This window comes from Cucurbita moschata, unplaced genomic scaffold (genome assembly GCF_002738365.1).
Source record: "Cucurbita moschata cultivar Rifu unplaced genomic scaffold, Cmos_1.0 Cmo_Scf00010, whole genome shotgun sequence".
Classification (NCBI taxonomy): Eukaryota; Viridiplantae; Streptophyta; class Magnoliopsida; order Cucurbitales; family Cucurbitaceae; genus Cucurbita; species Cucurbita moschata.
This window is the reverse complement of record NW_019268526.1, coordinates 3385145-3397026: the sequence shown is the minus strand read 5'-3', so window position 1 is coordinate 3397026 and position 11882 is coordinate 3385145. Positions and strand designations below refer to the sequence as shown.

The window sequence follows — 11882 nt, the reverse complement described above, 5'->3', positions numbered from 1 at the left end:
GCACATCAACAGTCCACCCCCACCCCTCTCCTTCGGGGTCCAGTGTCCTTACTGCACTCTTTCCTTCCTCCAATTGATGTGGGACCGCCCCCAAATTCACCCCCTTTGGAGCCCAGCGTCCTTACTGGCACACCGCCTTGTGTCTACCCCCTGTGGGGAACAACGAGAAGGCATCGATGTGGGACTGCCCTCAAATCCACCCCCTTTGGGCCCAACGTTCTTACTGGCACTCCCAGTGTCTGGCTCTGATACTATTTGTAACGACCCAGATCCACTGCTAGCAGATATTGTCATCTTTGGATTTTTTCTTTCGAACTTCCCTCAACGTTTTAAAACGTGTCTGCTAGGGGAAGGTTTCTACTCCCTTATAAACGGTGGTTTGTTCTTCTTCCAACCAATGCGGGACATCACAATAAATAAATAAATAAATATATATATATATAAAAGACGAGACTAAATTAAATTTATGATAAAGACCGTAAAATTATTTAACGAATTTAAATTTTATTGTAATTTAGCAAAAATAATTGAGTGATTTGGACCTAGAATTATAATTAGCATTAATCATTTACTTTAATGTCAAACTCTCATAATTATTGTGGGACCAAATTGGTAATTTTATAAGCTTAGTAAATAAAAAAATAATCAAAGCAAAAGGATGTAAGAAAATTTTTAATTAAACAAATTCGTTAATTTTATATTTATAAAAAAAGAAAGAATCGATATTATATTTCAGATATTTTCTCGAGAAAAACCCAGGCGGGACCCACCAACGAAATGCCATCCCCCCTTCGACCTTCATCTCTATCCAATTCACCCGTTCAATCATTGCTCCACATTTCCAGAATGACGAAACCCTAACCCCAAATCTTCTCGTCATTTTCCACTAATTTCTCACCACTTTGTACAATTTCTTCCTCAGTCAAGATCAGATCCACGAATTTCTTCACCGGAGCGAGAAAAATGGAGATGGAGACGGCTGTGGGGGCGATTCTCGGCAGGCTAGGGCGCCACTGCTATGCGGTTTTGTGTTTAGGAGTGCTTCTTCTGACGGTTGCCGTCGTTCACTACGTCGGCGATGGAGAACCGACCGATCCTCGCGAGCGAAGCAAGCGCCGTCTTCGCACCTTGCACGGCGGCCGTGATCCGCCTCCGGTTTTCAATCGCGGTGTGTCGTAAACTGGAGCGCCCAGCGGTTAGGGCTGAATCCGATGCATTCGCTGCTTTTGTGATGATTTTGTAAAAGATTAATAAATAGTTGTAAATTACTTGCTTTCTTTCTTTCTAGATCTAAGCTTTTAGTAACATTATTATATATTTTATTTCGGTTATGTGAATTTACGAAAATAGCCCCGATGTAAGGGAAGCCATTTGGGGGTCTCCTCTGTTTGTCTCTCATTTTCCCCCCAAATCGACCTGATTCCGATCTTCCTCTCCGATTCTCAATCCCAATCCGCATCCTCCTCCACCTCCAGACGTGGCGTCGTCGCTCCTCGCGGCTGGCCTTCGACGTCGCCGTCTCGGCTCCACTTCTGCTGCCGGCTCTACTGGACTCGTTGGCGGTGGATCAAGCGGCGGCGGCGGCGGCAACATGTTGAGGTTCTACACCGATGTTGCTCCAGGCTTGAAGATTTCTCCCACCGTCGTCCTCGTTTTGAGCCTCTGCTTCATCGATTTCGTCACCGTCCTCCACGTCTTTGGTAAGCTCTACCGCGCGAGATCCGCGGCTGGAGTTTAATCCTCTGTTCATTCTGTATAACGTGCTTTGAAATGTTCTAGTTTCCACTCACCTGATGATATAACGCTTTGTTTTCGGATTTTGCTCTGTAAATTTTACGATCGTTGTATCAAAAGAACCAGATCGTTCTGTAGCTGATATGAAGATGAACTGTTTCTCCTAGGTTTTATGCTTAGATCATCTTTATTAGCAATTTGCTCGTCATTTCTGGTTTGTGTACGTTTTCTGATTGGTACTCACTCACACATTAGATTTCTTCCCGGCTGGACTTTTACATGATCTTGGAGGTTTACTAATCAAGGTCGTTATTCATATTGATTGAGTTGAATTTTGGATTTGATTATTGAATCTATCCATAAATCTAGGTTCGGCCAATCTTTATAACCAAAGTCTCACGGTTACATCCAAATGTCACTTTTAGATTCGGGAGCGATGATCAAGGAAGAGGGTACGCAGGAATGCTGACCACTAATCACTTTGGATACGTTGGCGTAGGAAATAGTTCTACGAGAATAGTCGTTTTATATCAGGAAATAGTTTTACGAGAACAGTTGTTTTATATCATATTAGAATCTTCACAGATCTTAGCTCTTGGAATTAACGGGACTAGAATGTGACGGCCAATGAAAAAAATTTCATTAGAAAAATAATTTTATTTAATTAATTTTTAATTTAATTATAGAGATAAATAAAATAACTTTAAAATTGAGAGACAAATATGTAATGGATGAAAGCTTATTAAATTCTTATTTGTAATTAAAATTTTAAGATAAAATAAGTTGTTTATTATTATTATTATTATTTAAAAATATGGTTACCCGCCATGGGCATTGGTTCGGTTGCATCTTCGAAACCGCTTTAAACGCCGGACGTCTGAGAGTGTGAGGCGGAGAGAAGAGGTTTTCATGGTTGTCCAAAATGAAGAAGAAACAATACTCCAACCATTTCTATCTCCACATTTCTGCTTCATTCTTCCTCCTGCCCTTGTTCTTCATCTCCCTCGCCTATGCCAAGATCACTGTAATCGATCTCATCTTCCGAGTAGATTCCGTTTGCCAGAGATACGAGAAGTATGATGTTCAGAAACAGCGCGAGCTCAATGCTTATGGTGATGGTGTCTTTTCTCGCCTCTTCGCTGCCGTTGAACTCGAAATCCATGCCGCTCTTCAGGTTTTCCCGCTCGTTGTCTTCTTGTTGTTGTTCTTCAATAACTTATCCAATTTAATTTTAGAAATCTGAAGTCGCCTCAACTGAGAAGATTAGGACTGCTGCAGTTGCGATGAATGCCCAGGTTCGACGGAAGAAGGCCCGATTGATGGATGAAGTGCCGAAACTTTGTAAATTGGCTCGCAAGAAGGTGAAAATTTCCGTCTTCTTGTTTAATTGAAGATGGTGAGATAGAATTTGAAGTTAGGGCTTTCTCTGTTCTGGTTTCTTTTCTTAATCTCCATGAATGTGATTGTTTATGATTATAGGTTAAAGGTGTTCCGAAAGAAGAGCTCGAAGTCGGAGATGATCTTGTTCTTGCGCTTCAAGAGAGGATTAAAGCGATACCAGATAGGAGTACCTCAGGAGCCAAGCAATCTGGAGGATGGGCGTCCTCCGCCTCATCTAACAATATCAAATTTGATTTATCAGGTTTTACGCACTTTAGATGGAAACTTTGAGAGCGAGTATTTCCAGCAAAGTGAAGAATCAAGTCAATTTCGAAACGAGTATGACATGCGGAAGATGAAACGGGCCTGTGAGTTTCTTTACCATTTTTATGCCATGGAAATTAGTTCTAAGCTCATTTTAGACTGCATTACTGAACACAAACTATTAAAGATAAATCGAATGACATTATACAAGTGAGTTGGAGCAAATATAATCCTTTTAATGTAATTCCAATATCATGGCTTATCAGTTTTGTTACGACAATGAGGTTGGGCTTCGAATGATCTGTGTGACCATTTTTGCAGGACCAAGGTCTTGATATCATATCTGAAGGGTTGGATGTGCTTAAAAATCTGGCCCATGATATGAACGAGATGAGTGTTGAAGTATTTATATAATCAAATTTACCTTTAACTCATTAGCTTAAGCAAACTTTTAAGTAGTGAAATGAAAAGATATACAAATGAGATGCTTAATTACCCTGTTTGGTTCTTGTAATTGATTTTATCCTTGTCCAGGAATTGAACAGCCAAGTTCCATTAATTGACGAGATCGATTCAAAGGTATAGTTATAGAAGTTTGTTTGGTCAAGATTAGCAGATGACAAGTTTCGTAGCTGGTTCTGCTTTTGACGTTTTTACAGGTAAATAAGGTGACTAATTAGATTAAAAATACCAATGTTAGGCTCAAGAAAACACTCTATGAGGTAACGGCAAGAATTGTCTTTGAAAACAAAACACCCTTTTTTACTGTGCTTCTGTATTTGAAGGTGAGATTCCGGCCAAAACTTCCGCATCAATGTCGTTTTTCTCTGTATAATTCTTGGAATCGCTTCTTACTTGTACAAGTGAGTTCACTTTTTCCATCTTTCTCTAAAAATGTGTTAAGAAGAGGGAACTTTCCCAGAAGATTTTGAAGAAAAAACATGCGATTCTCTGCTAACACATGTCATGTTTGTGCAGTATATGAAGCTGAGTTGGATTAAGAGCTTATTGTTCAAGTGGTTGAACTATGGGATAGCCCTGAGTTGCGAGGTAAATTTGGAAGAACATTCATTGACTTCAATACTGCACTTCAATGATCTTCTTAGCTTTCTGTAGAATTACTTCATTTCATTTCTGGATTTACTATCAAATATCTCCCGTTTCCATTGAGCTTTATTAACTTAGTGTAATTGGAAGAAGTCAAATATAAAGAGAAGAATTTTTTGCCCTTATTTTCTGCTTTTGAGCAAATAGATTTGTTGGATTTGCCCAGGAAGAAAAAAGATCCCTGTGTAAGTAATAGTTTAATTATGTTAGATCTGAGATGTCGTTAATAAACTTACAGAACTGTACGGAGGGAAAATGAATGTTCTAACTTCCATGTATTCCCATTGACATGACAAAAAAAAGATACCTAAACCCAACACATCCACAGAACAAGATGAAGTGTTAGATTAAGATATCAAAAAGCCTAGTCTTTTCCTGATTCTGCCATGCTTCTTTCCTTCAATGCATCTTCAAATTTTAATTTCTCTGGGACAAAATCTGGAGATGAAAAAAACACGTCTTATACCGCGTTTGACAGTTCAAGAATCTTTCTAATAGTAGCAGTAGTTGAGCCTTAAGTAATAGGCATGGGTATGTACGTACCTGAAAGAAAGTCGTATCTCTTCCTTTTGCAAACTACTGATGCTGCAACAACAAAGGAGAGTCTTACTACTACTTCAATAAAAATCTTACACATAACACAATGCCTCCTCTTTTCCTTTATTCGGGATAGAAGAAAATGCCTCCTTTTTTCCTTTCTACCCCCACATTTTCCAACATCAAAATGTGGTCATAAAGAAAAGAAGTATCTTCAGAATTCTCACAAGTGAAATTATTAGCAATAGTAGATATATGAAGCAATAAGTAAAACGAAAGGCTTATCAAAATTTCGTCCCCTAGACAGATGATAGACACTTGAATTCACTTTCTAGGAATAGATAGCAGAACAAAACAAAAGGGAAGAGATCCAGGAGTCTTCCTGTTCTCTCCTCATCCAAATTGAAATTTCATACTAGACTCACAATCCCTCCCCATTTTTGTCTACCAAATATGTACTTCAATATTCTCCCTTTCTGTTCCCTTGACCACCTACCTTACCGTTGTCCAAAAGGAGTGCTGATATCAATTACCGTGAGATCCCACATCGGTTGGAGAGGAGAACGTACCATTTTTTATAAGGGTATGGAAACCTCTCCTTAGCAGATGCGTTTTAAAACCTTGAAGGGAAGCCTGAAAGAGAAAGCCCAAAGAGGACAATATGTGCTAGTGGTGGACTTGGGTGGTTACAAATGATATCAGAGCCAGACACCGGGCGATGTGTGAGCGAGAAGGCTGAGCCCCAAAGGAGGTGGACACAAGGCAATGTGCCAGCAAGGACGTTGGGCCTCGAAAGGGGGTGGATTGGGGGGTCCCACATCGAATGGAGAAGGGAACGCGAAGGGGGGTGGATCATGAGATCCCACATCGGTTGGGGAGGAGAACGAAGCCATTCTTTATAAGGGTGAGTAAACCTCCCTGACAGACGCGTTTTAAAACCTTGAAGGAAAGCCCGAAAGGGAAAACCCAAAGAGGATAATATCTGCTAGTGGTGGACTTGAGTTGTTACAATTACGGACCCCTCCCCAACCAACTTATGCCCTTCCCAAGTATCAGATTCAACAACTTTCCTTCCACTGGCTTTTATTCTTCCTCCTCATATATGTGAACTCATTGGGGATCTAGCTCTTTGAAAGCATAAAGCAATGCACTGATAATACAAATCAGTAATTCTCCACAACGCAATAGTTTGACAGATAGAGGCTCATATAATTCAAGTCCCTTAACAACCATGTAATTGGAGTAACCTAAATCTAAGGTCATAATCCATGTTAAACTATGACAGTGATCATGATATCTTCCTTGTCACTACTAAATAGCTGACCATCATGCTGCTATTCATTTTGCAGCATGAATACAGAAAAAACAAGACCAGCCATTCTTAAATCTGGTCCCTTGAATCATGGGGAACATATATTGAAACATTTCATTAAAGGTAAAGCCCTGCCATGGGCATATGATAGTGCAGTTGAAGTACACAACGATATAATTCACAGGTCTAGCTTTCTTTTTAGATCAGAACCAGACAAGAAGGGTAAATGAAAATGAAGATTGAGCATGATATCAGGATAGAGAATAGGAACATTACATAGATGCTTGTAAGCAAGAGACTTCTTGCGATCCTGAGCACAGCACGCATATGCATCCTTGCAAAATTGCACAAGAAACATCTCCTGCAACCAATTAAGAAGCTTACAGACCTTTAGAAACAAACAATGCCTATCCATCTTCCACCAACAAGAAAAGACCTAATTTTGAGCAATGCCTGTGTGGGGTGGGGCGGGGTGTTGAGGGCTTACCGTTGCTTTGTTGACGAGAAACAAAGCTTCCTGATTTATGCGCAAATCAGAATTCTCATCCCTCATGATTTTCTTGATCCGATTCATAGGGAATTTGTAAATCTTCTCCTCAGCTTCTTCTTCTGCTTCTTCTTCTTCTTCTACATAACCATTCTGTTCTTTCTTTCCACGGTTCCGTTTAACTTTCTTCGATTTGGAGGTGTTAGGCGATTTACTCGTGGTTTCTGCTCTGTCTTCTTCGGCATCGCCTGGAGCAGAAATGGGTAACACCTCGTTCTCCTTCACAGAGCCATTGCTAGTGTGCTTGTTGCTGTTGCTAACCTTCTTCTTCTTTGAATAAACCTTGTCGATTGTTCTGGCGTTGTTGTTGTGGGTCTTGTTGTTGGGGGCTGGTTTTGAAGTTCCCGCTTCTTTGCTCTTGGCTTCACTACTGGATTTTTTGGACGAAGCCATGGTTAAAGATCGGTGTTTGAGAATTTGGGGGAACTACGGGTCCTTTTTCACCAAGAACCTACACACTGGCAAGTCATCGTCCTTAGATGAGGGGGGATTTTAATGTCCTTTTGACTCAACAAATGAAAGAAGGATTTGCGCCTTCTTCCCCGCAGATTTGCAGTGGTCTATAATTTACTGAGTACTCGGTATAGAACATACAGCGTGCTCGCACTGAAGAATTGATGCTCTATCTGGCCTGCATCTGGGACTCTATTTACTGCGCTCGGCCGATTTTAGCGACTTTCACTTCCCCAGCTCCCGGGGCACCTTCTCACCCCCGTATAGAACATGCTGAGCCAAATCTTCTTTCCCATATTTTATTTATACTCTTTTTTTTTTATCATAACATTTTAACTAATTTAACTATATTTAGATTCAAATTATTTCATTATTTTCTTTTCATTGATTACTTATATTTTATCAACACTTCAATGAATCTACAACCCACATATTGATTAATTATTTTCGAGAATATTACATCGCAAGTGCTGGTAGGAGAATGGAAATTAAAATCGCTTTATGTAGATAAAAAATAAAATCATTATCATGTTCTTGCTTGTTTAGTTATGAGAGGAGGAATTTTGAAGTACTAAAACACAAAACTCCATGTAACATGACATAAGGAACATCAAACGTGTCATAAACAAATTAATACAACAGAAGAATCCTAGGAACATAAATCATGGTCCAAATTGTGAAATGGATAGATTAAACCTAGAATGAAACTTGAAAAGGTAAGTGTGGGTTGAGGAGGAAGGAGGGGTTCATTTGGTTTAAGCTAAAGAAAAATCGGAAGGTCGATCTTTGGTTTTTCGAATCTCGAATCGTTATCTACTATGTCTGCTGCTGTGCTAGTTGAGGATTCTTCAACATCGCCAGCCATCTTTAGGAAGTAACTGTGCCTGCATAGCCCATTGTTGTAACTCACTTGAGATGATCATCATAATATGCTGTGGAGTATTTCAAGTTAGAACTACACTATACCATCTGTTATCCGATGTTAATTCAGGATGGAAGGCTGTTGCGAGTAAGTTCCCTTGCCTCACTGCTACAATCACTTTACTTTCTGAACCTTCTTCCTGAGATATTCATTAAACCATAATGTGAAGGGGTAGGAGGAAAAGAGAAAGTTCCACTCCAAAAAGAAAAAGTTTGAAACAATAGGAATTTTTTTGGAGATTGGATGCAGTTATTCATTCATGATCTGACATGTACAAAATGAAAACTTCATTCAAGATTCTACGAGAAATTTTATGAAAGCCTTCCTCTTCTTCGATAGAAGTTTTATTTTCTCAAAATGTATCCTAATTTTTGGCCTAATTCTTTTTAAAACCCAATTTGGAACACGACTTAACACACTCTAGTGTGACAGTGAAATTATAATTCTACTGAACTATGACTCAAAACCGACATATGTACCGTCTGAAACTTGTGGCTCATATATACAGATTACAATCATTTAGGTGTTCAAATTAGAGGCACTAGCAGAGTAGAGATGATACAACAAACCTCTTTGCCTTCACCAGAGGAATCTGAATGCAAGGAAGAGTTTGAAGAGACAGGGCAGTGAGCCAGCACTTGGACGTCTGATCCCACTTCAAGAATTGCAGGAGCTCGGATGAAAACTCCACGAAATGTTTCCGGACCACCTTCAGTAGACACTAGCTCTGGTATCGACAGCTCTGCCTCAAAGCTTTGAAGCTGCATAATAATGATATCTTCTTAAATTAGGAAACTCTGAACTCAAGAAATGGACAAGTGAATATAAAGCGAACTTCAACAATAAGCTGATAACATGTATCCGGGGAAAGACAGAACATTCGGAATCAACATCAATAATTATGTTTGGATCAGCTTGTGTACAAACAAAACCATCAAGGATTCTGCATTCTGAACTCCATGCTTCAATGAAGATCTCATACTACGTGTGAGATGGAGGATTTTAAATCAAGTATGAAACTTTTCATTGGGGAAAAGTCATTATTTGAGCCCGTAGTAAGGTAGATTTTCAAATAGCTTAGTGAGGATTGTGGGAGGGATCCTACATTGACTAATTAAGGGGATGATCATGGATTTATAAGTAAGGAATACATCTCCATTGGTATGAGGCCTTTTGAGGAAACTAAAAGCAAAGCCTACGAGAGCTTATGCTCAAAGTGAACAATATCATACCATTGTGGAGATCCGTGATTTCTAACACGTAATGGTCATTAACAAGTGTCTAAGCTCCCCAGATGGCTGTATTTTTCCAACATGCTATGATTCAAAAAAACATCAGAAGCTGATTCAACTAGTCGGATGACTTGAAGGGAAAAGTTCATGTCGGCTACAGTGCCACACAGGCAGAGATAGCTTCATGCAAATTTGATTCCTGAACACATTCCATGCCAATTTCCTAGTTTCAGAACCGAATAAGAGAAAGCAACAAGAGTTACCTGACTTCCAAAGAAGTTTCTATGAACAGTACAATCCAGCCCACCAACAAGTTCCTGTCCACCGGTTTTCTGTCCTGAAAATTCATGTATCCATACCAAGTTTAGAGCGCATTTCAAGCATTTTATTGATGTTGAAATGGTGAGGAAAAGAGGAAGGAAATCCACCAGTAGCCTTGTTTGCCAAAAAGATGAGCCCTGCACAGGTGCCCCACACGGGCTTCCCCATTCTAACGAACTCACGCAAAGCAGGAAACTGGAAATATACAAAGCTACGACAACATAAATACACTCGATTCTAATTCTAAGCCAGATGATAATGAAACCATCAATTTGAGATGTCTGATATGTCTAATCTGCGAAAACAGCTTTATCGGGGCAATAGCATCGAGAAATAAAGATTAGATGTCGGCTTAAACACGATTGAATGCAAGATGCTTCAACTTTTAGGCTATTCCTATGTTCAATTTTGTGCAATTATAGGTGCAATATGTAGAGGAAAGAGGAATAAACCAAGTTATGGAGATCCGCAAGTTTGGCCATGGTGGTGCTTTCTCCACCAGGAATAATCAGAGAAGCTACATTAAGAAGCTGCTCAGGCTTCCTTATCTCTACGCCCTTCACTCCGAGCCTTCTCAAAGCTGCGCGCCACAATAACACAACAATTCATATTCATCTACAAAAGGAACTAGCAATAGCGAAGAAGAAGAAGAAGAAGAACCTGCGATGTGCTCGTTAAAAGATCCCTGCAAAGCTAGAACGCCGACGACAGGCATGTTCGTGAATTGGAGCGTTCAGTAGACCTAGAAGGCGCCAACTCCGGCTCCGACGAAGCAGGAGAAGGCTGTGGGAGCGATTGAGAGAGAATCAGAAACGCTTGCTGATTGAACACCTCCAACCTCTTCTTTCGAGTGGCGCTAATTTGAAGAGCCTGCCTGGCTGCAGCACAGGCGGCTCACTTTTTGAATAATTTTCTTTCCCTAGATAATTAAATCATTAAAAAAACACATATTCTCCTGTTTATTCAATTTTCAAATTTGGTAATTTATATTCTCTCTCGTCTTAATCCATCCCTAACAATAACAAATATTGTCTGTTTTAGCTTGCTAAATATGCTAGTCTGTTTCACAAAGAAGTTTCCACACCCCTAGATGAAATGTTCCGTTGTTCCCTGTAATTAATATGTGACCTCACATGAGACTACCGTTAATATTGTTGGATGAAAGTGTCCCACATTGGTTAATTTAGAGAATGGTAATAGATTTATAATCTAAGAATACACTCTCCATTGGTATGAGGCATTTTGGAGAAGCCCAAAGCAAAGCCATGAGAGTTTATGCTTAAAGCGGACAATATCCATACTATTGTGGAGAGTCGTATTCATCTAAATTTAGTTGTGCCCTTAGGTCTGTGGAGAGTCGTATTCGTCTAAATAATAAGAATATGATTCCATTATTTTTAATAAATTAAAAGATGCCTCGAGATTGGTAGCATATTTTGACCAGTCAAATCATTCGAACACTTATCCATTACCTCCATTAAACCTCTTTTCATTTAGCAATGTTTCTTTTTTTCTTTTAATAAAGAAAAAAAAATGGAATTGTATATGAAAAGTAACCATTAATTACATTTATTTAATTTGTTGTTTTTCGTATTTTATTTTATAACAATTTGACTTAAAATTTTTTATTATTATAAAGTATTTTTTGTTAAATTAATTAATTATAAAAATTGTGAAATCGAAGTAAAATTAAAAAACATTTATGAGCGTAGTAAATATTAAATTTGGAGATTAATAAATAAAAATAAAAAATTAGGGCTGATCATATAATTTAAGGGAAAAAAAAAAGAATATAAATAAATAATAATAATAATAATAATAAATCGGTTGGGCACGAAAATAGTTAAAAGGTGGAGGGGGTTTTGGATGTTGATCGGAGAATGGTGAAAAAGAGGGAGAAAGGGTAAGCCGTCTGTCCCGTCATTCTGTACCTCTCTCTCGTCTTCTTCTTCGGACGCGTCTTCTCTTTCAGCTCCCTTCCTATTTTCATCCTGCTTCGCTAATTCCATTTCATCATCCCATTCTCCCTTCTCCATTCTCCTGTAAATCCCCCCCCCCCCCCCCCCCCCCCCC

At 39.2% G+C, this 11882-nt stretch overlaps 2 protein-coding genes and 1 pseudogene across 3 annotated transcripts; 1 reads left to right on the top strand and 2 right to left on the bottom strand.

The window, feature by feature from the left end:
- The first annotated feature begins 2632 nt into the window (after positions 1 to 2632).
- On the top strand, positions 2633 to 3850 carry LOC111448975 (annotated as a pseudogene).
- Positions 3851 to 4663: 813 nt separating this feature from the next.
- LOC111448974 (DNA polymerase epsilon subunit C-like) lies at positions 4664 to 7562 on the bottom strand. Of its 2 annotated transcripts, XM_023088789.1 has the most exons (4): positions 6822 to 7558; positions 6611 to 6695; positions 5029 to 5070; positions 4664 to 4923 (listed from the first exon to the last, which is right to left on the bottom strand). In XM_023088789.1, the coding sequence occupies exons 1-4, from the start codon at positions 7272 to 7274 to the stop codon at positions 4850 to 4852; spliced, it is 654 nt and encodes a 217-aa protein (XP_022944557.1). In that variant the 5' UTR covers positions 7275 to 7558; the 3' UTR covers positions 4664 to 4849. The 2 variants fall into 2 exon arrangements, with proteins under 2 accessions (XP_022944557.1, XP_022944558.1); XM_023088790.1 differs by lacking the exons at positions 4664 to 4923; positions 5029 to 5070 and adding an exon at positions 5077 to 5183 and having other exon boundaries at positions 6822 to 7562.
- A 361-nt stretch (positions 7563 to 7923) lies between these two features.
- LOC111448973 (probable pyridoxal 5'-phosphate synthase subunit PDX2) lies at positions 7924 to 10700 on the bottom strand. The gene is made up of 7 exons (XM_023088788.1): positions 10470 to 10700; positions 10262 to 10389; positions 9917 to 10004; positions 9752 to 9825; positions 8826 to 9017; positions 8301 to 8395; positions 7924 to 8218 (listed from the first exon to the last, which is right to left on the bottom strand). The coding sequence occupies exons 1-7, from the start codon at positions 10522 to 10524 to the stop codon at positions 8095 to 8097; spliced, it is 756 nt and encodes a 251-aa protein (XP_022944556.1). The 5' UTR covers positions 10525 to 10700; the 3' UTR covers positions 7924 to 8094.
- Positions 10701 to 11882: the final 1182 nt, after the last annotated feature.